The sequence below is a fragment of the Microcaecilia unicolor genome, chromosome 4 (genome assembly GCF_901765095.1).
Source record: "Microcaecilia unicolor chromosome 4, aMicUni1.1, whole genome shotgun sequence".
NCBI lineage: Eukaryota > Metazoa > Chordata > Amphibia > Gymnophiona > Siphonopidae > Microcaecilia > Microcaecilia unicolor.
In genome coordinates, this window is record NC_044034.1 from 335024760 (window position 1) to 335048821 (window position 24062).

A 24062-nucleotide genomic window follows, 5' to 3' on the forward strand; every position below is an offset into this window, starting at 1 on the left:
TTCTCTCCTTCTTTTCCTTTCAGCTTTCTTTGATTTTATGTTCTGTCTTTTAGTTCTTCCTTACTATTCAATCTTCCAGCATTTCTCCGCTTGTCCCCTCTCTCCCCATCCAGTATTTCTCCCCTTGCCCCCTCTCTCCCCATCTAGTATTTCTTCCCTTTGACCCCTCTCCTCCCCATCCAGTATTTCTCTCCCTGCCTCCTCTCACCCCATCCAGCAACTCCAGCAGCAGTGGTGGGAAAATCAAGAAGATAAAGGTGTGAGGCCACACTGCTCAGACACACGCTGTTGGCTCTGCGGATCCCCTGCCCTTCTGATGTCAACTACCTGTTCCGGGGCAGGGGATCGGCAGAGACAACAGCGCGTGTCCTAGCACTGTAGCCCCATGCCTGCTACTCCTTGCAATGCTGTGCCCGCACAAAACAAGGAGGTATACACCCAAAGCTTTAACCCTTATTTCCTTAGCCCAACAGGACCCCCACCATGGGACACACAGTTTATAATATTTGCCTTACCCCCCAGAGCCCAATCTGTAAAAGCAGGTGAGGTGGCAAACAGTTGCGTGTCAGGCTGCATCTCCCTCTTCCATTGCTCAGCGTCGTCTGTAGTATTTGAACTGCGGGGACTCTACAGAGTGCCATGCAGTTCAAATACTTAAATCCTGAGCGGTGGAGGAGGAAGACACAGCCTGACACGCAGCTGCTTTCCTCCTCATCTGCTTTTACTAGGCTCCAGGGATAAGGGCAAATATTAGAAGAATTATGTCCCATGGATGGAAAAACTTGTCACAGGATTCCCACAGGGATGGAATAAGTTGCCAAGGGATTCCTGCAGGAGTGTAGTCAAAATCTCTGGAAATGCCAGAATGAGGCTTGGAATGCATTGCCAGAATGAGGCTTGGAAAGCATTGAGAGAAGCCATTGGAGCACCAGAATGAAGCTTGAAAAACACAGAGAGGCAACTGAAGCACCAGAATGAGGCTTGTAATGCCCAGAGAAGAAGCCATAACACCAGACTGAGGCTTGGAACAACAATTGGTTGAATAGTGAATATGACCTAAAAAACCATGAGAGATTGTTGAGGTCGGGAGGAAACAGAGAGCTGAGAGTAATGGTGTCAACAACTCCTGTGAGTACGGGTGGGGATGTAGGAGATTAATTACGGGGATGGGTGGAAATGGAATGGATCTTAATGGGTATGGGTTAGATTCCAGTGAGGATGGGCGGAGATGGGTGAAATTTCTGTCCCCGAGCAACTCTATAGTGAAGAGCAGGAAAAGTGTGCCTTGCGGCAGAGACCAAGCTTGGAGTAGATGCAGAAGCTTGGAGTAGATGTAGGAGAGGGAGGAAGAGATAGCTGGGGAGTGGTGTAGCAGAATTCAGGGGAAAAAAGCTATGGGTGGTCGAGTGAGTGCGTGGCATTTATACAGGAGGGTGTTAAAAAGAGAGACGGGGGTCTGAAAGACATATGCTGGGGGTGAGAGCCTTGGGACTTATACGAGAACTCTAGGGGTCAGGGTACGTCCTAGGCAGGATTTGAGAGAGTGCTGTGGGAATTGGGTGTGGGGCAGGAACTGAAGGGATGTGGGGATGGAGGTTTAGAGAAAACGTTCTAGGGAAAGCTGTTAGGATGTGTGTGCCAAGAGTGTGTCTGAGGAAGCAAGGGATTTAGAAAGAACTGGGGGTCTTGCTGGGGGGTTTCCACCTCTGGAGAGGGGACAAAGAAAACTGAGGGTTGAACCTGCAGGAGGAGATATATCAAACCTAAATAGAGTTTCAATCTAAGCTAGGGGGTGGGGGGAGGAGGCTAACCTGAGCAGGAAGAAAGCTGAGGACTCAGGCTTTTATGATGGAGGAATTCTATTCAAAATAATAACAATTACTAGTGCAGAATTTTGCAGTATTTCCCCCCCCCCCAAAAAAACATGCACAGACTTAATTTTTCTCTCTCTTTCTTTTCTTTTTTTTTTTTTTTTTGCCTAGTATTCCCCCAGGAATAACGTGCAGGTGCAATTAAAATTTTTTGAATCTTTGAAATAACCAGTCCAACTATCCTAGGACTATAGATACATATACAGCACATGGCCAACAGACTGAGAAAAGGTAGGGTAAAAGACTGCACAGAACTGCCAAAGGATATTGAAGAACTCTTTCACGTTGCAATTTTCAAAGCTTTTTCCCAGTCCATAACACCCTCCTGGGAATCCAAGGGTGACTGGGGAGTGTACTAAGTGGTCAGAGTCACTGCTGGTCTCCATTGTCTTGATAAAAAACAAGTTAACATGTCTTCCCACAAAATGTATTAATTCACTTTTCAGCATTCTCACCTTTCCTGTGGCATTGGGGTGAGCATCGTGCATCAGTAGCAGCTCTGCCATATTCAGTTTCCCATATTTGGCAGCTACATGTAGAGGGGTAAATCCTTTCTGTGGAGAAACACAAATAAATAGTGCCTCAGAGGAGAGCAGACAAGGAACACTAGAAGGAAGAAGAAACCATGGGAAGTTAGATCTAACACCAGAGGGGAGGGGTGTGAGGATTTTAGGTCTCGCACCAGAAAGGAAGGCAGGTGTATCAGTAGCTATGGGGCATATGATATGCAGGTGCTAGTCATATTGATATGCAAGAGATTGATATTCAAAGCAATATAACTGGCCAGAAATGGCTCCTGGCCAGTTAAATCACTTGTTCGGGGATAACCAATCATATTTAGTGGCATTTATCCAGATACTTTCAGCAGCACTGTCTGGTAAGCGTTCAGTTTGAAACTGGCTACTTTGGGGGCTTTCCAGGGATGGAGTCAGCACTTGGCTAGTTGTGCTAATAAAATATAACGTGAATCAAAAACCACATTGATAAACCACGACTAATGTTTCTGTAGAAATGAGAGGAAAGAGCTTCATACTACCGTTGCTCCACTCGGTATGATAACCGGAATTGTTTCTAATTTTAGAGCACTACGGTGAAAAAGTAATCATGAGCTGAAAAAACTCTCTTTATTTAACCTCAAAAAGTTATCAGCAAAAGTACAGAACGATTCAAGAGTTCACTTATCTGTATTGTGTGTAATAGTGCTACTGCACCAGCTGTTATGGTACTGCTCTCATGTGGGGTGAGGTCCCGACGGACCCGTTTCGTGCAGGCTTCTTCAAGAGTCCTCACTATCGTCCATCGAGAGCTGTTGTCCTCCAGCGTGTAAAACCAGCAGCCAGGTAATTCACGTTATATTTTGTTTGACAACTGAATGAATAAGTGAATCTGATCTTTGAATTTACAGTTGTGCTAATACTCAGCACTTACCCGGCCAATGTAACTGCATAAATAGGACATCATAAAAGACTGTCCTATCATTATGCAGTTTGCCATAGCTGGTTAATTGCTGAATATTGCACTAAGGAGCCCTATTACTAAAGCTCGTAGGCGCCTACGCGCATCCAACGTGCGTCAATTTGGAATTACCGCCTGGCTACCTCGTGCCCCGGGTGGTTCATTCCATTTTTCATGCACGTACGATACGTGCGGCAGAAAATATTTTTTATTTTCTACCGAGTGGCGCTAACCGGGGGGGGGGGGGGGTAATGCATGCTGATGATTACCGCCCGGTTAACGCATGAGACCTTACTGCTAAGTCAATGGGTGGCAGTAAGGTCTCAGGTCCAAAATGGATGCGCGCTGATTTTTATTTTGCCTCACGTCCTTTTTCGGCCAAAAAAAAGCCTTCTTTGCAGGCGTGCTGAAAAATGGGCCTGTGTGCGTCCAATACACACATCTACACCAGCGCAGGCCATTTATCAGTGCACCTTAGTAAAAAGGATCCCTTAACAGGCTATAGTTTCACCAGCTCCTTAAACCCAGAAATTCAATGCCAGAGCCCAGACATGGCCCAGCGTTGAATTACCAGGCGGAATGCTGAATATCAACTCCTTAGTTTTGGCTTTTATGCAATGCCTAATGCATGCACAGTCAACCTAAGCTAAGGTGATAAGATTTACATTTTTCTCCAGGATGGAGGTTCGTCTGCACCACATAAATATCTATTAGATACTATCTAAGCTCCTTTAAGCCTTGCACTGGAACCAGACCATATCCATACAATAATATGATCACCTGACGGGATCCTGAAACTTTAGCTCTCTTCATGCACATAATGACATGAAAAGTAGGCTGTTGACAGTTCGAGTCTAACCAAATTAGGTCATTCAAATACAACAGAATAGGAGTTTTCTTTATTTTCCATTTTTGTATGTATTCTTGTGAATTTACGAAGTCTAAATAATAATTGTTTTTGACAGTGAAATATCTCTATATAGTAAGCAAAGTGCCGGGTATAAATTCAGTAATGCACTACTGATATCTTACCATAGAGCTCTGGCCAGTAGCTCAACTGAGGGAGAGATGCTCTGTCTCTCTCTCTTTAAACTAATTTAACATAGGACTCCTGGGAGCCCCTGCAATGCATGAAATGCATTAATTGTTGTCCCTTGCAGGCAGGCCTGTTTTCTCCCTCTACACATGCTAAATCTTTATCTAAAGGGCAGCCATTCACCTTGGTCATGCATGCCTGGGAGGCATTCTTCTCCAGAAGAGCCAGGGCTGTTTCCGCATGGCCCTCTCGTGTGGCAATGTGCAGTGGAGTATGACCTGCAGTGGTGGCCAGGTTTGGATTTGCATCATGTTCCAGAAGTAGTTTTACCATGCTGGTGTGACCGGTACGAGCTGCACAGTGAAGTGGGATTTGGTCATCCTGCAAAGAGAAAAACTATCAGAAATGCCGACAACACCCTCCAGCGATCTCACTTTTCTTTCTCCCTGTCCCTAAGTGAAATCCATTTCTCCAGACAATTCAGCTGTACACTAAAGTTAGCTTGAAATCTGAATGCCATGAAGGCAGAAGCTAGCACTATGATCATGATCAAAGCCTTAAATCTATCATTTCCGAAACTGTGGGCTCTGACCCCCAAAGAGGGTCATGAAATCTGCAATTAGGCTCACAACTATGACAGGGGAGAAAACCAGAGTCCACAGGAGAACACCTGTACGTGAAGTCCAAGGCAAACAGAAGAGTGCAGCAGACTTTGATCCCAGCATCCTGGGTTCAATTCCCACTACAGCTCCTTGTGACCCTGGGCAAGTCACTTAACCCTCCATTGCCTCAGGTATAAAAAAAAAAAACAAGATTGGGAGCCTTCTAGGGACAGAGATAGTACCTGCTTATAACTGGATTGTAAGCCACATTGAACCTGAATTCTGTTTGGGATAATGTGGGATACAAATGTCCTAATAAAAAAAAAAAAAACGCAGGGAGTGTTGAACAAAAGAAATATAAATGTATATAAATAGAACAAAGGGGAAGCAATAGCAAGTGGCAGAACACACACAAGTGTAACAACCAATATAGATTTCCAAAAAGCACCAAAATACAAAGAACCATCAGATAATTTTATTTATTTATTAGGATTTATTTACCGCCCTTTTGAAGGAATTCACTCAAGGTGGTGTACAGTAAGAATAGATGAAACATGAGCAATATAGGCAATTATAGCAGTAAAAATATTCAAATAACAATACAAAGTATGGCGTGGAGGGGCATAATCGAACGGGGACGACCATATCTAAGGGCGTCCGTCTCTAAGGACGTTCCGGCGAAGGGGCGGGGAAACCTTTATTATCGAAACAAGTACAGTAACATTCATACAAAAAAACCAAGATTATAATGCTGCAGGTTGAAAATAGCACATCCATTGCGTCTGTTATCCCTTTATCATGAGTTGTTTTCAAACGTATTGTGGAAAAAGTATGTTTTTAAGGTTTTACAGAAGCGGGTATATGATTCCTCTAATCTTTTGGGAGGCAATTTCAAAGTGTGGGGGATAAGAAAAAGAAAGCTGATGCTCGCGTAGATTCCCATCTAGCCCTCAGAGGTGACGGAATTACTAATCTATTATCTGTTGCGGTTTTAAGATAAGTAGCCGCTATCTTTTTATTGTTTATTTTTTTATTATGATTCAGTCTTGTACAAAGTAATGGATACTTGGAGGCACATGATTGATGAATTGAAAAGGAGCTTGGATTTGAAATACCTGGGGCTATAAGAGATCCCATAGCCTGTTCTAACTTTATCTGATGCTTCTTCGTGCTTTTCGGAAATCTATATTAGTTGTTACATTTGTTATGTGTACTGCCACTTGCTACTGCTTCCCCTTTGTTCTATTTAGAAATCTAATTAGTAGCAAAATTCCAAGCCACCACTCCCGGGGCAAGCAGTGGCTTCCCCCATGTCCATCTCAATATCAGACTATGGATTTTTCCTCCAGGAACTTGTTCAAACCTTTTTTAAACCCAGATACACGAGCCGCTGTTACCACATCCTTCGGCAATGAGTTCCAGAGCTTCACTATTGTTTAAGTGAAAATTGTTTCCTCCTATTTTTTAAAAGTATTTCCAAGTAATTTTGAGTGTCCCCTGGTCTTCGTACTTTTTGAAAGAGTGAAAAATTGATTCACTTTTACGTGTACTATACCACTCAGAATTTTATAGACCTCAATCATATCCCCCCTCAGCCGTCTCTTTTCTATGCTGAAGAGCACTAACCTCTTTAGCCTTTCCTCAAATGGGAGGAGTTCCATTCCATCCCCTTTCTCATTTTGGTTGCTCTACTGTGAAACTTTTCTAATTCTGCTACATCTTTTTTGAGATGCGGTGACCAGAACTGAACTCAATACTCAAGGTAAGGTGGCACCATGGAGCGATACAGAGGCATTATAATATTCTTGGTCTTCTTTTGCATCCCTTTCCTAATAATTTCTAGCATCCCCTTTGCTTTTTTGGCCACCGCCACACACCGGGCAGAAGATTTCAGAGTATTGTCTATAATGACACCTAGATCTTTTTCTTGAGTGCCGACTCCTAAGGTGGACCCTAGCATCAGGTTACTATGATTCAGATTATTCTTCCCAGTGTGCTCACTTTGCATTTGTCCACATTAAATTTCATCGGCCATTTGGATGCCCAGTCTTCCTGCAATTTTTCACAATCTGCATGCATTTTGACAACTTTGAATAGTTTTGTGTCATCTGTAAATTTAATCACCTTACTCGTCATTCCGATCTCCAGATCATTTATAAACGTAAAATAGAATTAGCTCCAGTACAGACCCCTGCAGCACTCCACTATTCACCCTCCTCCATTGAGAAAAATGGCCATTTAACCATACCCTCTGTTTTCTGTCCAATAACCAATTCCTAATCCACATAAACCTGAAACGCTGGAAAATGTCATCATCAGTACGAATCTTAGACTGATACATTTTCCAATCTCCTCTCTTTACACTTTGAGATAGGTTTTCAAAAATCTCATTTTGAATATCTAAAGGAACTTTCTGAGTACCTCTGATTTTTGCCTTTTATTAATAAGGATGAAGGCCCTCCTCAAGGGGTTCCTGATATTTCATTAGATGTGTCTGCAATATTGCGTACTTCAGGATTTCATAAATGTTACTCCAGCTGCTTTGTATCTATTGCTTTGTCCATGGACAGGGATTGGCTTCTTGGATTGTATTTTAAACATTCCTTTATGAAGTGGAATATTAGGAATGTTTTCTGATGTTGGAAGGGAGACACAGAAGAGGAAGAAGAATTTCTGCATTCTTAGGCCGGGAGTTCTTCAACTGGGAGTCCTGCTCTTTTTAAAAATTTCTTGCAAACGTATAATTAAGTTGAATGCAGTCAAATATGTCAGTTTTTGATCCATCCTATCTCTGCTTTTATCAATAGAAGACCTACAAATACTGTGCCTTCTTCCACCGAGATTCGCTAATTTAAATAATATCTGAGGAAAGGGTAAGGGACTCTAATATTTTCCTTTTAACAAAGCTGTTTCTTGTGCTTTTCTTTATTGGATTGTGGACTTGTAGCTAATTGCCTTGGTTGTTTCTTTTTTAAAATGTTTTTCTTATTCATTTTTTATATATATGGCCAATCTTTAAAAGTGGTTTGGTTATGTAAATTGAAAATTGCTGGGGAAAAAAAGACCTCCATAGAGGGCCATATTTTATAGGATGGCTGAAGCATAAATATATCCATAGGCATTATATAGATATCTTTCTGCAAATTTTCAGCAAATTTATGCTTATGTTGAGCCGCTGAATATGTGGTCATAAAACATACAGATGAATTATCTATAGAAATTTAGGCCTGCTATATATCTGAATAATGGCTGAATAGTACCACTCTGGATAAATTTAGGCCCTGACATCAGAGCACCCCCAGCCCCTTCTCAACTTGAACAGATACATTTGAGTGAAGTGTCTGGGTAATTTTGACATCATACAGAATTTCCTGTTTTCAGTCTTTTACTCTATCCCTCCTACTTCATTCCATCCTCTCTTCTCTGTATTCTCTACTCTACCCCCTCATGTCCTTTCCTGGCCTTTCCTTCACTTCCTCTCTACTTTGGTTTTCCCTTCCCCCATTAGGGTGCTCCTGCTATAGCACATATGTAGATAAATGGTACAGGAAGAAATAGATCTATGTCAGTTTATATGTTCTGGCTTATTAAAAAGGGTTTCAGGCTGTAGTAAAAAAGTATAAATGTCCCGATTTCCCCATGCTTACCTTGGCCTTTGCATTCACTTTGGCTTTATTTTGGAGTAAAAATTTTGCCACCTCAGTGTGTCCAGCTCTTGCTGCCATGTGCAATGGAGTCTCCACTTTCTATAACACAAACAAACAATTTATTAGATTCATGCTATGACATTAAACTTGTTTATCATTAAAAGCAAGCAAGATTATTGTAGCTCCAATTGATACCGTTCACATCTTGCACTTTCTCTCTACCCAGGTACCAGTTACATGCCTTATCTCAACCAAGTCAACTGCCCCTCTTGAAGCCTGAAAATTATCTGATTCCAAAGACCCTCTCAGTCAGCTCTCTGCTCCCTACAGTGAATCATAAACTTGCTCTGGAGGACCACTGTGTTACACATGTTAACGTACGCCGTTGCCTATATCTCGATGTTTTCCTATTTTCTGATGTCACCTTTATCCTCTATTTGGAATACAGCATGGTTTCTGTGTACAACTGTGTTTAGTGTGTCTTTATTTTTAATTCTGAAACATGGTGCCAGAAGTTTCTTAACCTGTGCTGTTTTTCTCCCTATAACGGAGTGAGTTTCCTGAATGGTGGGTTGCAGACCTGCGAATGCACAGCAAGGCTTCAGTGACATTGATCAGCCTTTACTTCAGAAACACCTAAAAGCATTACAGCGCTGTGGAAGTTGCTAGCAGCATTCCATGCCCAAAGAGCATGAAAGTCAGTGGTAACTTCCTGGCAATTGGGATCTTGCCTGTACTGTTTTGGGATCTTGTCAGGTGCTTGTGACCTGGATTGGCCACTGTTGGAAACAGGATGCTGGGCTTGATGGACCTTCGGTCTGTCCCAGTATGGCAATACTTATGTACTTAATGTAGATTAAAGACTATTCTCTAGCAACAGGCTTAAATGAGAAGCCAGTTGAAGTGCAGGCAGCTATATTCAATTCTTGTATACCACTAATATCCCCTTTCCAGGGTTCAGTGCGGTTTTGAGGAGAGTGATGGGTACCGAATGCCACAACGTTTACAAACAGATTGCACAGAGGAGCAGAGGGAGGACACCAAAATTATCTTTGATGCATTAGAAGCCTATTTCAAACCCACCAAAAATGTAACATATGAAAGATGTATGCTGGGCAGCTCCAAACAAGGGTGTATCTATTGACAACTTTGTCATGCATTTGAGAAAGAAAGCATGTAAGTATGGCCCACTGAAAGATGAACTCATTCAGGAAAAAATAGCCCTTGACAATGTCAATGAGTGCACGTGTCACCGTTTCTTAAGAGAACGTAACTCTGAATGCAGCCATTGTAACGTTGTACTGCAGAACTCACTGACTTGCAACTGAGAACTAAAAAACAAGACCTGCAGGCTGACAGTGTTAATGCAACAAACAAGCATCGGTGAAATGTGGAAAGTCACAGCAACAAGCAACAGCAGAGCAATCAAATCTATAGAATGTAAGTACTGTGACAATGCACATAAGCAAGTGAAAGAACACCATCCAGCATATGGAAAAGATGTCAGCTCTGCGGTGGCCCACATCATTTTGCAAGGGTATGCCAATCAAGTAGGAAGCAAAACACAGTAAGCTACAGAGGTTGGAAGAGATAACAGAATCAAAGGAGGTCAACTTGCTGAGTACTGATGAAATTTTCTTGAAAGAGTGCCCTGGTACTTTGTGAACAAAAGAACAAAACTGGTTTGTGAATTTCAGATTGAATAACCATGTAGTGAAGTCATGCTTTTATTACTTACACATGTTAAAACAACTGAAATCAATTCTTACTAAAGAGAATTTGACTAAATCAGTCCATGCATTCATTACCAGTAGGTTAGACTACTGTAATTCTTTATTGATTGATTCAAGTAAAGTCAGTTTAAAACATTTACAACTGGTACAAAATACCGCAGAAAGATTGTTAACAGGAGTAAAAAAAATCAAATCATATTACGCCAATACTATACAAATTACATTGGTTACCTAAAATGGATACAATTTAAGATGCTGTGCTTTGTTTTCAAAGCATTGCATTTCAATAGTCCTGAGTATTTGTCTAAGAGGTTTACGTGAGTTCCCGTCCTCTCAGAAAGGACTTCTTAAAATTGCTTGGTTTGGATACTGTTAGATTAACTACGACTCGACAACAGGCTTTTTCTTACAGTGGACTAGTGTTGTGGAATTCACGGTTGCATTGTTTTTCTGACTGTTCTTCATATCATGGTTTTCGGAAAGTGTTGAAGACTCTTATTTCAGCAACATTTCAGTTGACTTTTAAACTGCATGATGTATTTTTAAAACTTTCAGTGCTACAGCTTTGTATGATTTATTGATGTATGATGTATACGTTTTGGTTGTAAACCACTCCGACACACTAGTATTGAACGGTATATCAAATTAATAAATCCATTCCAATCCAAAATCCAAACAAATGGACTCTGTCGTGTGTCTGAAAGCCAAAACGAGGGTAGTACCAAAGGCATCCCTGCAGCCAAAATGAAGCTATATTCAGGGGAGCTCATGCCATTCTTTAGACATTTTAAAAATGCAATGTAAGTAGATATGTGGGTGCACTCAATAGCTTGAATTTGAGATAATGCTGTCTGGTTCAACATGTGAGTGCCTTAGGCTGATCCAATTCATCATTCCCACAGAGCTGAACTGCATAGAACATCAGTGCACCAAACCTCTGTCAAGACAACAGTTAGTTATACCTATGATCATATCATCCATGGCCTTGTGGACTCTGCTTCAGGAAAAGCCAATTTTGAACCTGACCCCAGTGCTTTACCAGTACAATGTGCTCCACAAACTGTACCAGTTGCATAAAGCCAGACATGAAAGCCTAATTAGAAATGCAGAAAGCACCTGTGACTGAATCAACTGACTGGATTAGCAATATGGTTAAAGTACAAAAAAAAAAAAAACCCAAACCTGAGAAGTTAAACATTTGTATTGATCCAAAGTTTCTAGACCTTGCACTGAAGGGATCTCACTATATCATAAGGAGGCACACCACCGCTGACTGAATATTTACCCCCAAGCTTTTTGAAAAAATGTTAATTCTTCAAAATTAATAGAACATATAAAAGATAAGAATTGTGTGAACACAACAGGAGCCTAAGAGGGGCATAATCGAACGCAAACGCCCATCTCCATGGGCATCTATCTCCAAGGACGGGTACCTGAAGGGGTGGGACAGACCGTATTTTCGAAAAAGATGGGCGTCCATCTTTTGTTTCAATAATACGGTTGGTGCCGGGCAAATGCATCGGATTTAGGCGGATTTGAGATGGGCGGTTTCGGTTTTCAGTGATAATGGAAACCGAAGCCGCCCAGCTCAAAAACGAACACATCCAAGGCATTTGGTCATGGGAGGGGCCAGGATTCATAGTGCACTGGTCCCTCTCATGTGCCAGGACACCGACTGGGCACCCTAGGGGGCACTTGTAAAAAGTAAAAAAAAAACATTAAAATATCTCCCAAGTCCATAGCTCCCTTCCCTTGGGTGCTGAGCCGCCCAAATCCCCCCCAAAACCCACTCCCCACAACTCTACACCATTACCATAGCACTTATGGGTGAAGGAGGGCACCTACATGTGGGTACAGTGGGCTTTGGGGGGGGGGGTTGGAGGGCTCCCATTTACCACCACAAGTGTAACAGGTAGGGGGGTGGGGTGGGCCTGGGTCCACCTGCCTGTAGTGCACTGCACCCACTAACAACTGCTCCAGGGACCTGCATACTGCTGTCATGGAGCTGGGTATGACATTTGAGGCTGGCATACAGGCTGGCAAAAAAGTTTTTAAAGTTCTTTTTTTTTGGTGGGAGGGGGTTAGTGACCACTGGGGGAGTCAGGGAAGGTCATCCCCGATTCCCTCCAATGGTGATCTGGGCAGTTGGGGCACTTTTTGGGTACTTGTTCGTGAAAAAAAAGGGTCCAAAAAAAGCAGCACAAATTCTCACTACTGCCACCCTTCTTTTTTCCATTATTGGCCGAGGGCGCTTATCTCTCCTCGCCCGATAAACACGCCCCAGTCCCGCCTTCACCACGCCTCCAGCACGCCCCCGTCAACTTTGTCCATTCCCGCGACAGATTGCAGTTGGAGGCGCCCAAAATCGGCTTTCGATTATACCAATTTGGGCGCCCTTCTCCTGATTTGGGTCAGAATATCGGCGCCCTTCTCTTTCGAAAATGAGCTGGTAAGTATACCAAGAAGCAGCAGCTTGGGATAGACATGTATAGGTAGGGTCCATTTTCTGAAATAATTGTATTTTTTTTTTGTACAACCTGTCTGAAAAACAGTTAAGACCAGAAGTGCTGACAGTTGGAAACAGGATGTGCTAGCCAACCACAAACAGCCTGACATAGATGTCAGTTCATGGTGAAGGGGTGTTTGCAGAGTAGCAACACCAATAAAAGGGAAGTACAATCAGTAGTTCAGGGGAGTTCTAGGTGAAGAGTTGGGAAGCTGAGTTTGCTCCTAGCTCCTACTTCTAATCTCTTCTCTTTTCTTGTTTTATTAGCCACACTCTGACTGCTATAACTTATGAGAACTGATTGCTGAATTAAGTAAGAGGAAAATAAAGAACATTGATGCTGAACTTGTCAACTGGTTGTGTAAGTGTTATGTAAGGTTATCCCCCCCCCCCCCCCCCACAAGGGTGAGAGTGGGGGAGGGTTATCTTCCACCAGAGTGAGTGTGGGTGAGAGTTGGGACTACTCCTGCTGGCCCGGGGACCCCAAAATCATCTACAGAATGCATTTATTAAATAAAGTTAACTTATAAAAGTGATTATAACTATATATTTTAAATATGATTGCTTTGTAAACTGCCTTGAGTTGAACTTTGGTTTAAGGAAGGCAGTATATAAGCATAATATAACATAACATAACATGCCAAAAACTGGAAGGTATACAAACTACCCATCGCTTGTTTGTTATCACTTGTTGATGCTCGTGTTGCATTCCTGCAATGTAAGTTAGATGAGAAAAACAGTCTCATGACCGCATTCTGGACCCCACGGGGCAGGAAAAAATGGCTCAAGTCACCGTTTGGCGTTTCCATAGCACCAGAGGTATTCAGTAGAAGCAGCATGAGCCCACGGTTGGGCTCAGTGGTATTGAGTCAATAGCAGATGCCATTCTCTTTATTGGCTGTGGCAATTCTGATGAAGAAATAGAGCATGACCACCATAGCAAGCTCTTAGCCCTGCTGCAAGTGAATAAAGTTACAGCTCAGTGCGAAGAAGTCTGCTTCCATGGACATACCCTGTCTTTGCAGGGCCTAAACGCAGACCTGTGGAAGTTTAAAACCACGCAGGATAGGCCACTACCTGCAGATATAAACTCAGTACAGCACTTCATTAGGTTTGTAACTTACCTAGTGAAATTCATACCATATCTGTCCGAGAGATATGAGCCCTTAAAAAGGCTTCTGGAAAAGGATGTAGTTTGGTACTCGCTTCCAAAGTATGACCAGACAGTGCAGGAAATAAAGTGCTTGGCATTGGCGTACCAAGGGTGGGGGGCGGTGGGGGCATTCCTTCACTGGGGTGGGGGGTGTCCTTTCGCCGGGGGGGGGGGGGGGGGGGGGGCGCTGCACCCGGGGGGGGGGGGGCGCATCGGTGATCCGCCCTTGGTGTCAGCCCCCTAGGAACGCCACTGGTGCTTGGTCAATGTTGCCCTTGTTCCGAGGTACCAATACCGATTGAATCTAGCAAAAATGGTTTTGGCTGCTGTTTAATGCAAGCTCAGGCAATGGCTTTTGCATTCAAGGTGCATAGCTCAGCCAAGCAAAATTATGCACAAATTGTAAAAGAATGTCTCAATATTTATTTATTTATTTGTTGCATTTGTACCCCACATTTTCCCACCTATTTGCAGGCTCAATGTGGCTTACATAGTACCGTCAAAGGCGTTTGCCCAGTCGGTGGATAACAAATACAAAGTTGTATAGTGATCGTATGAGGTATAAGTGGAGGGTCGGAATGGATGAAGATTGCGTGATGTCCTGTTCGATCATAGTCATGCTGTGTTGGTAGGTGAAGAGGGTTACGTGGGGTCGTTGGGGTAGGCCTTTTTGAAGAGGTTGGTTTTTAGTGATTTCCTGAAGTTCAAGTGGTCGTGGATTGTTTTCACAGCTTTTGGGAGCCCATTCCATAGTTGTGTTTACCTGCCAACGCTTTCATCATGACCTCTATGACTGAGATATAATTACAGCGGAAACTGACCACAAGACTCTGATAGCAGTCTTCAAAAAGCCCCCTACTGTGTGCACCCCAACCAGGCGACTTCAGAGCATGTTGTCAATGTTGCAACATTACAGCTTCAGTGTTGTTTATGAACTAAGCCCTGAGATGTTTATTAGTGATACACACAGCACAATTTCTTTTGTGCAACAAGAACAAACTGAATTGCACAAATCAATTAGGCAGATTATCTGAATGTCACAGACCGGAGGCTGCATCAGATCAAACAGCGCACCTCAAGAGATGAACCTTGCAAGTACTGAAATCTGTTGTCCTGGCTGCATGGCCAGACTCAAAAGAGGAAACGCCAGCTGAAATTAGGGAATACTGGTTTTTCAGGGATGAAATCATCATACCGACTGGCATTTTATACAAAGGGTCCAGGGTTATTATACTCAAATCACTGCAGTCAGACATGCTACAGCACATACACTCAAGCCTCATTGGTGAAAGGTGTTACTGGCTGACCTGTGATACCTTTTACTGGCCTAGTATGGAAGATGAGATCAAAGACTTTGTGAGCACTTGTTCCACCTGCAATGAATATGCCCTGAGCAGCAGAAAGAAACAATAATGTCACATGACATACTAGTGTGTCAGACCTGTGAGTTCTTGTACCAAGTAGAGTGCTGCCGAGCCCGGAACTCAGACCAGGTTGTGCTTGGCGGCTGGACAACCCCAGGTTTCACCTGCGCTGACCGCCATTCCCCAGAGATTGAGCCCCTAGGTGTGGGCGGCCTGCAGGGCTTACGAGATGGAGCAGGAAGTGGGGTGATGAACGGGACGGCCAGACAGGCAGCAGGCAAGAGAGTGATCCAGGTACAGGCAGAGTCAGTAGGCAGGCAGCAGGTCAAGAGAGTAATCCAGGTACAGGCAAGGTCAGGAGGCAGGCAGCAGACACAACAGTAATCCAGGTACAGGCAAGGTCAGGAGGCAGGCAGCAGACACAAGAGTAATCCAGGTACAGGCAAGGTCAGTAGGCAGGCAGCAGACACGAGAGTAATCCAGGTACAGGCTAAGTCAGCAACGAAGAACAAAGTAGAGGAGAAGCACACTACTGAGCAAGTAACACCTACCAAAGTAGAAGCCGAAGCAAGGAGTCTAGGGAGAGCTCAGCTGATAAAGTGCTGGTGTCTGACATCAGCAGGGAGAAGGGGCACAGCCATAGGACAAGAGCAGGGGAAGGAGCAATCGGAAGACTAATAGGAGAGAAGCAAGGGAAGCCAGGCAGATGAAGAGCAGATCCAGGTGGGTGGAAGCAAAGCAATCAAGGAGCCTGGAAGCCAGGCAGAGAGAGAGCAGAGCCAGGTGCATGGAAGCAAAGCAATCAAGGAGCCTGCAGCCAGAGAAGAACTACACATACATGGCTCAGGGCTGTGCCAGTCAAGTGTGTGTGTTGACGGGACCCTGTGCAGCCTGAGGACGCCGCTTGCGTTGAGGTAGGGGACATGACACAGTGCAACCTTGGCAGATGGTCAGCATGGACTCATTTAACTTTGCTGGGAAAGAAACTGAACCTCTCCCAGACTTGTCTATTGAAGTCAATCAAGTGTTGCAAGGTACAGCTTGCACATTAAAGCTAACTTGATCAAGGGATCTCAGATAATGACCCTCAATTTACCTCTAAGAAATCAAAAGTTTTTCTTCCAAGTGGGGATTTGAACATGTTACTACCTTACCAAGGCACCCACACAGCTGAATCTGTTGTGAATCTACAGCTGTTAAAATCATTCATCATGCACATCGTTTTGATCATGTCACACTGCTCCTTCGTCTTGAACACTGGTTACCTGTCTTTCTGTATCCGCTTCAAGCTCCTTATGTTAGTCATTAAAGGTAGTCTTTCATTCACCCCTGCTTATTTGCAATGGTTTCTGATCCCTTATGCCCCATCACATGTGTGGCAGAGGAGGGTTTGGTTCTGTGGTATTGATACTCTTCCAGAGCCTTGGAAGATGGGCTACTCTCATTCAGAACCAAGGTAATGGGTTTGAAATCTCCCACACACCCCTGGAGAGAGGGGCTTACAGAATCCTAGAGCTCCTGAAAGGCACAGAGATTACACTCACCACATTGAAAACATTGGGAGAGGCTCCACGCTGCAGCAGGGTCTTCACGATGGGCAGATGTCCCATGAAAGCAGCCACATGCAGAGGAGTTAGGCCAGACTGCAAGACACAGACACCAGATTACACAGCTAGTAATCACTTATCTCACCAAGGCTAGCACATTTCAACTACAGTTTGCTCACATGAGTAAGGAAAAGCTAAATCAACCTTAAATATTAATTCTCCCCAAGACATTTTTTGTGTATCTTTATGTTAACAGGATTTCAGGCCTCAAGTGCCACAATCAAGTCAGGTTTTTCAGCTATCACTAATGAATGGGCAAGAGATAGGCGACAGCGATGACGGCAGCAGCGGGGGAGGGTTGGCGGCGGAAGGGAGGGGTTGAGAGGGTCATCAGCAGGGGGTCCAGGGCCAAATCTACAGGGGCCCAGGCCCCCGTGGCCCCATGTAGCTATGCCACTGATCTTATCTATCTCATGCTTATGTATGAAGGATAGCCTGAAAACCTAGCCTGTTTGCGGGTCTGAACTCGTGGCCTGAACTGACCTGCTGTCACCCAGCACTCTTTGCTTGGGCAGGAACTGAGCTCTGACCTGTAGCTGAAAAGCTGCTCAGACATGCAAGTGATCTCCTGCATCCATGAAGCTAATCCCCAAATTCTCTAAAGTTGGGCACCCAACATTATATTTAGTGCACAAATAGAATAAAGTCAGTTACACACTTAACTTGATGGTTGAATGAGATGATGGTTTAATGTCTGTATTACTTAGATTGTAAGCTCTTTTGAGCAGGGACTGTCTCTTTGTATCAGGTGTTCAGCGCTGCATGCGTCTGGTAGCGCTATACAAATGCTAATAATAATAATAATTGTCAGTTATTGGTATTAATTAGCACTAATTGGCTCTATCTGGCAGTTACCCATGTAACCTCCCTTAGCTAGTATTCTATAAATTGCATGCAATTTCCATAGTGTGGAACTGTAAGGGGGACATGGACCTGGGGTGGGGGGGCATGCCTAGGAGTTACGTGTGGGTTACCGAATACTATCAGTTATTCACATAAATGCAGCCGTAAGTGTTCGTGCCTAAAGCGGACTTACACTAGTATCCTTCAATGTCAATTCCCCACGGAACTGCCATCTTCTCATGATCTAAATTTTGGCATCTTTTCTTGAATTTGCCCCTAGACGAGCGAGTGACAGACTGCTATGAAAGGTGGGACTATTAAATCGCCTCTTATCATCTGTGCTTCATGTGGGAAATGAGAAGATACCAAAACTTGCACTGTACCTCAGTGACCGCATCAATGCAGGCTCCCATCTTCAGAAGGAGATCCATCACACGAATATGATTCTTCTTACAGGCGATATGAAGGGGAGTGAATCCATTCTACAGAGAAGAAGACAGCTCATGAGAACAGAACTGCATTGCATGCGCCTTCACACTGTTGGCAGCTCCTTCCTGTCTCAGTTCTAATATTAATCACATATATTTGAACCAAGTTATTAATGGAAAAATGTGGGGTACAAATATAGAAATAAATACATCGTTATTCATCAGAAATATACAAATAACTAAAATTAGACTCATCCTGTCTTCTACAGAATTCATATTTGCTGATACATGCTCATACTGACCAGTGCTCTGGCGCTTGGTTTGGCCCCTTTATCGAGCAGGACTTTGGCCACACGGTGATGACCACAGTGGGCAGCTACATGTAGTGGGGTCAGGTGGTCAAGTGTGATGTCATCGATTTCAGCATTGTACTGAAGCAGAAGGCGAACACTGTCTAGGTGGTCTCCCTGTGCTGCCATGTGAATCGGTGACAAACCATTCTGCATTCAGACATAAAAAAAAAGCAAGAGAATTCATGCCGAGGACAGATGTGGAGTAGGCCAGCAGGATGAGAGCTGGCACTGGTGCCTTATATCCGAGAGGCAGCTGCTGCAGTGTCAGCAGTCATTGCTTTCTAGAGAATGAGAACTTTTTATAACTCCTTCAACAAGAGGTGGCATCATTTATCTTTAACTGGCTATAATTTCTCAACCTCAAAACAGTTCCCTGCAAACTAATTTAAACTGGGGGAAAAAGCTGTCTATAACCCCCAGTCCACCAAGTACTTCAGATCACTCACAGCCTCTCCATCCCATTAATGCAGGGTACAAATTATGGAATGGAGGAATAGCCTAGTGGTTAGTACAACAGCACAGTGGCGTACCAAGGGGGCGGTCCGCCCCGGGTGCACACCGCAGGGGGGGTGCCGCGTGCCTGTTGGCTCTTCGTTTTCATGCTCCCTTTGCCCCGGAACAGGTTACTTCCTGTTCCGGGGCAGAGGGAGCATGAAAACGAAGAGCCGGCAGGCGCGTGGCACCCCCCCCAGCGGCGTGCACCCGGGGGGGGGTTCTTTTGCCGGGGGATCGGGGGTTCTTTCACCGGGGGGGGGAGGCGTCGCGCTGTTCCTGGGGGGGGGCGCTGCACCCAGGGGGCGGGGCGCATTGGCGATCCGCCCAGGTGTCAGCCCCCCTAGGAATGCCACTGCAACAGCGTGAGAACCTGAGGAACTGGGTTCTATTCCTACTGCAGCTCCTTGTGACTCTAGGCAAGTCACTTAACCCTCCATTGCCCCAGGTACAAAATAAGTACCTGGATATAATATGTAAACTGCTTTGATTGTAGCCACAGAAAGGCAGCTTATCAAGTCACATCCCCTTTCCCCTACGCTCCCTGTATAAAGTTTGGAGTACATATCATCCCCCTACCCATACAAAGTTCAGAACACATATCATTCCCCTCCCTCAAACTGCAAATTTCTAGAGCCTCCTCTCATAGCTTGCAAGGATTTTGCCAGCCAATGTAGGTAATTAGCCAGCTACATCTCTGCTTTTGAAAATTCTGCTCATTGCCTTCCCCATAAGCTGTTAAATTTACACTTCTAAGTTCACTAGGCAGCAACATTTAGCTGCTTGAGAAATGGGTGACCTCAGAAGTGTGCACAAGTTAGACAGATGCAAGTTAGTTGACTAGCCCTGCATTTCAGCACTAGCCAGCCAACCTTCTATGAAAAAAGACAGCAGGTTTACATCTAGCCAGTCAGATTTGGAAATTTTTGCTTGATGTCCATTTGAAAACATACCCCCAAGTTATGCATAGCAGCACTTAGGAGCACAGATTACATTTATCATATTTCTGTTATATAAATGTTCTACTGTGCTGTTTTAATGTGTACATTACTGATACTGTTTCATATTATTGCTGTGACTAAGATTTAATTTTTCTATTTCCAAGTTTACCTCATTGTTTTCACCCTGACGGTTATGTTCCTATTGTTACGTTAATACAATGTAGGTTGTTTATGTCAAGATATACTTGTTATTTACTACCTTGGGTGAATTTCTTCATAAAGATGGATAATAAATCTAAATAAATATTACATACAGTTTCCTCTCACTGAATATAAAATATGCATCGCCTCTTCCTCCCCAGATCCAAGTGCTGTTAATTATGTATTTGCTATTTTACTGTACTTGGCTCCTAGCCAGGGTGCCTTATAGATATTAAAAGTAAAAAGGTTATTGTACAGACAGAGGTGCTGAGTTACCTAGGTCCACTTTTTTAGCCAATCATGGTTTTGAACTTATATCCCAAAGCAGTGCAGGCTTTATAACCCCTGATTTTACCCACTGAAATCCAGGCTACAGGTTCCACAATGCATCACGATAGGCTTCTCAAAAAGCCAGGACTGTCCTAAAATCTTCCTTTTGGATTTGGGTATTTGATAGCTCCGTAGAGAGTCAGTATAATAAGGAGAACAGCACAGCAAAACTCCAGGAACTGGAACTCCAGAAATTTAGCCTCAGACTAGGGTGGTTTGAATAAGTTGGTTTTGAGCTCCCCCCCCCCCCCCCCCCCCCCCCCCCCCCCCCCGAGAACCACCTGGATGGTGCCATCCAGAGGTCATTGAGATTGAAAGCATAGAGCTGAACAGTTTCAAAATGTGGACCAGGAAGGACATAAATAAACAAATGGATAAAGGGGAGCCAGTTGATGTAGTATATCTAGATTTTCAGAAAGCTCATGAGAGACTCCTAAGAAAATTAAAAAGCCATGGGATAGGAGGCAATGTTCTGTTGTGAATTGGGACAGTGGCGTAGCCACAGGTGGGCCTGGGTGGGCCAGGGCCCATCCACTTAGAGCTCAGGCCCACCTAACAGTAGCACACATTTAGCGGTAGCTGGTGGTGATCCCAAGCTCCGCCAGTTGAAAACTTCCCCCTGATGGTAATGAAAACGCTACTGTCAATGATACTGGCACCTGCGCATGCTCAGTTTTCAATGCATGCCTGCTGCAGACTGCCAAGGTGGAATGAAGCGTTTTCCAGCCAGCTGAGATATTTTTTTGGTGGGGGGGGGGGGGGGGGGAGAACACTTGGTGCCCACCCACTTCTTGCCTAGGCCCACCCAAAATCTGTCCCCGCCCCGTTCCCGTGTCATTCTCTAATATGTATGCAGCTTTCTCCCATGTATCTGAGACTTTGCTATGACCAGGAAAAAAACCTGAATTTTTTTTTCCCTACGCATACTCTTCCAAAAGAGTGACACACTCTTTTCAACAGAGTGCATATTACCAACGATATTGCTCCTGGCATGAAAAAAATGGGGGGGAAAAAAACAAACAAAAATTCCTGGAAATGACACAGAAAACAACACGAGGCCAAAATGTTTGGGCTGCACACCCCTAGTTGTTGTTAGAACTGGCAGTACCATAAAAAGTAAGATGTGTAAGTTATCGCCAGATGTCTGAGGGACTCTGTGCTTCACTGATGTTGGGTCAGACGGAAGTGGATGGTGAACAAGCACAGCTGACATGACTCAAGTCCTACCTTAGTTTTAGCCTGGATAGGAGCTCCGTGGTCCAGAAGAATCTCAGAGATTCGCACATGGCCATTTCTCGCTGCACAGTGAAGAGGAGTCAGTTCATCCTACACCAAATAAAAGACATGCTACTGAATGACTAAAGCTGCCTTGAATCTTCATAGCCACCTTCAGGCTACCCTGGGGTTCCATTTTTCATTTCAGAGCCTTCTGGGAGTCTGTCTGCAGAATTGTTTGGGAATGTGTGGTTGTGATGACTGCACATGTTCACTGCTAATTTCTATTACTATGTTTGCTTGTTAAATAATACCATGCTCTATCATTATCATACTACATGCGTGGGATATGCATGGGATATGCGTGGGATATGCATAGAGGAATCCTGTGCAGAAGGAATGGATCCTCAGAAGCTTAGCTGAAATTGGGTGGCGGAGGATAGGGGAGGGCAGACTTATACGGTCTGTACCAGAGCCGGTGATGGGAGGCGGGAAATACTGCTGGGCAGACTTATATGGTCTGTGCCCTGAAAAGGACAGGTACAAATTCAAGGTAAGGTATACACATATGAGTTTGTCTTGGGCAGACTGGATGGACCATGCAGGTCTTTTTCTGCCGTCATCTACTATGTTACTATGTTACCCAAAATTCTTCTGCTATTACTAAATGTATACTTTCTCATGCATTCTCATTATTCATGATGTTAAGCCACATTGAGCCCGAAAAGAGGTGGGAAAATGTGGGATACAAATAATAATAATAACCTCGTGGCCTATAGTTTATGTGTCTGGCAATGACTGCATATTCTGACAGTGATTGTCCATTCTGGTAGTGAGCTGCAGGCATCAGCAGTGGCTGCATGTTCTAGTCACAGGAAACAATTTGTGTGTGTCTGGGGGTGAGCTAATGCACCCTTGGCAGATGTTAAGGTGGACTGCAGCTCACTTACTTTGGTCCTTGCATCTATCTGAGCTCCTCGGTCCAGCAGCAGACGCACCATGATTACATTTCCTCTGCGGGAGGCAATATGAAGGGGTGTGATACCATTCTGCAGGGGTTGAGGTGAAAAAAAGAACAAGATGGAAAATAACTCATCAGTGCAGAATTAATCACATTTCTAAGATGAAATCCCCAGAGGAAGAAGGTTAAAGTCCCAAGAAAGAGGCAAAGAGCTACTCAGACATCACTGATACAGACTACAGGAAACATTGCAGCTGGAGATACTGTACGTTGGTTTGTTAGGTCTCAAGACTGGTTTTTCAGGTTATTTAAAGACGGATTATGCTTTTCAGCATTCCCACACTGTAAATGTGTCAAATCTTGCTATGATGCACAATTCTCACCTAACTGTGGTCCATCTGGTCCTGATTTTACTTCATACTGTTACTGTTAAACTCAGAATGCTTAGAGCAGGCTTGTCCAAGGTGAGTCCTCCAGGGCCCAAACAAGCCAGACTGTCAGGATATCCCCAATGAATATGCATGAGTTATTTGTATAGAGTGGAAGTAATGGGCAAGCAAATCTCTCTCATGCACATTCAAGTTTCAGGTTTATTTTTGATATACTGCTTTCTGGATGACCATCAATGCCTTTTATACTGATAAAAAAAATAATAGAGTTATAAGATAAATATATCAAATGAAAAGTTACATTCCTTACTGAATGTAACTTTTAGGAGTGTTCTGAAAATCTGGCCTGTTTGGCCTGCTTGCAGCCATCGAGGACTGTACTTGGACAAGCCTGGCTTATAATAAGGAATTCAAAAACCTGGAGTGGATCTGAGTTTCTGATGAGTAGAGGTCTGAGGGGCCCTTTTACCAAGCTGCGGGAAAAAGAGCCCTGTTTTCCCTGTGCGCCAGGGCCCTTTTTACCACAGTGGGTAAAAAAGCCCCCAGCACACATGGCCATGTATGTGGTGAGAGAACTCTTACCTCATGGTCACGTAGCAGGGAGCCCTTACCACCACCCACTGAGGTGGTGATAAAGGATCCCGCGCTAACTCGTCGGTAACCAGGCAGCACGATGCCCGATTACCGCCAGGTTATCGCCACGCAAGCCAATTTCGGGGTTTTATTTTTCCCCCGGAAATGGCACACGCTTAGGGCGGGACTACCGCCGGCAGCCGGTAGTCCCGGAAGAGCGAGCGGTAAGCCCGCATTGGGCTTTCCGTCACTCTGTAAAAGGTCCCCTGAGTTCCTTCCTCTGTGATTTATTTAGTGAAGCAGGAAAGTTAAGCTGCTGAATTGGTGCAGTTTGCAGGTGGATTTGTATGTCCAAGACTAAC

The 24062-nt window shown here is 44.1% G+C and overlaps 1 protein-coding gene across 6 annotated transcripts in view; it reads right to left on the reverse strand.

Annotated features, from left to right (window-relative positions):
* Positions 1-24062, reverse strand: part of ANK1 (ankyrin 1) — a 319396-nt gene that overhangs the window by 185689 nt on the left and 109645 nt on the right. For all 6 annotated transcript variants that reach the window (XM_030202059.1, XM_030202060.1, XM_030202058.1 and 3 more), the window contains 8 exons: positions 22728-22826; positions 21790-21888; positions 18548-18745; positions 18201-18299; positions 16912-17010; positions 8612-8710; positions 4546-4743; positions 2327-2425 (listed from right to left, as the gene is read on the reverse strand). In XM_030202059.1, coding sequence (XP_030057919.1) covers positions 2327-2425; positions 4546-4743; positions 8612-8710; positions 16912-17010; positions 18201-18299; positions 18548-18745; positions 21790-21888; positions 22728-22826 — 990 coding nt within the window. The remainder of the gene's footprint in view (positions 1-2326; positions 2426-4545; positions 4744-8611; positions 8711-16911; positions 17011-18200; positions 18300-18547; positions 18746-21789; positions 21889-22727; positions 22827-24062) is intronic.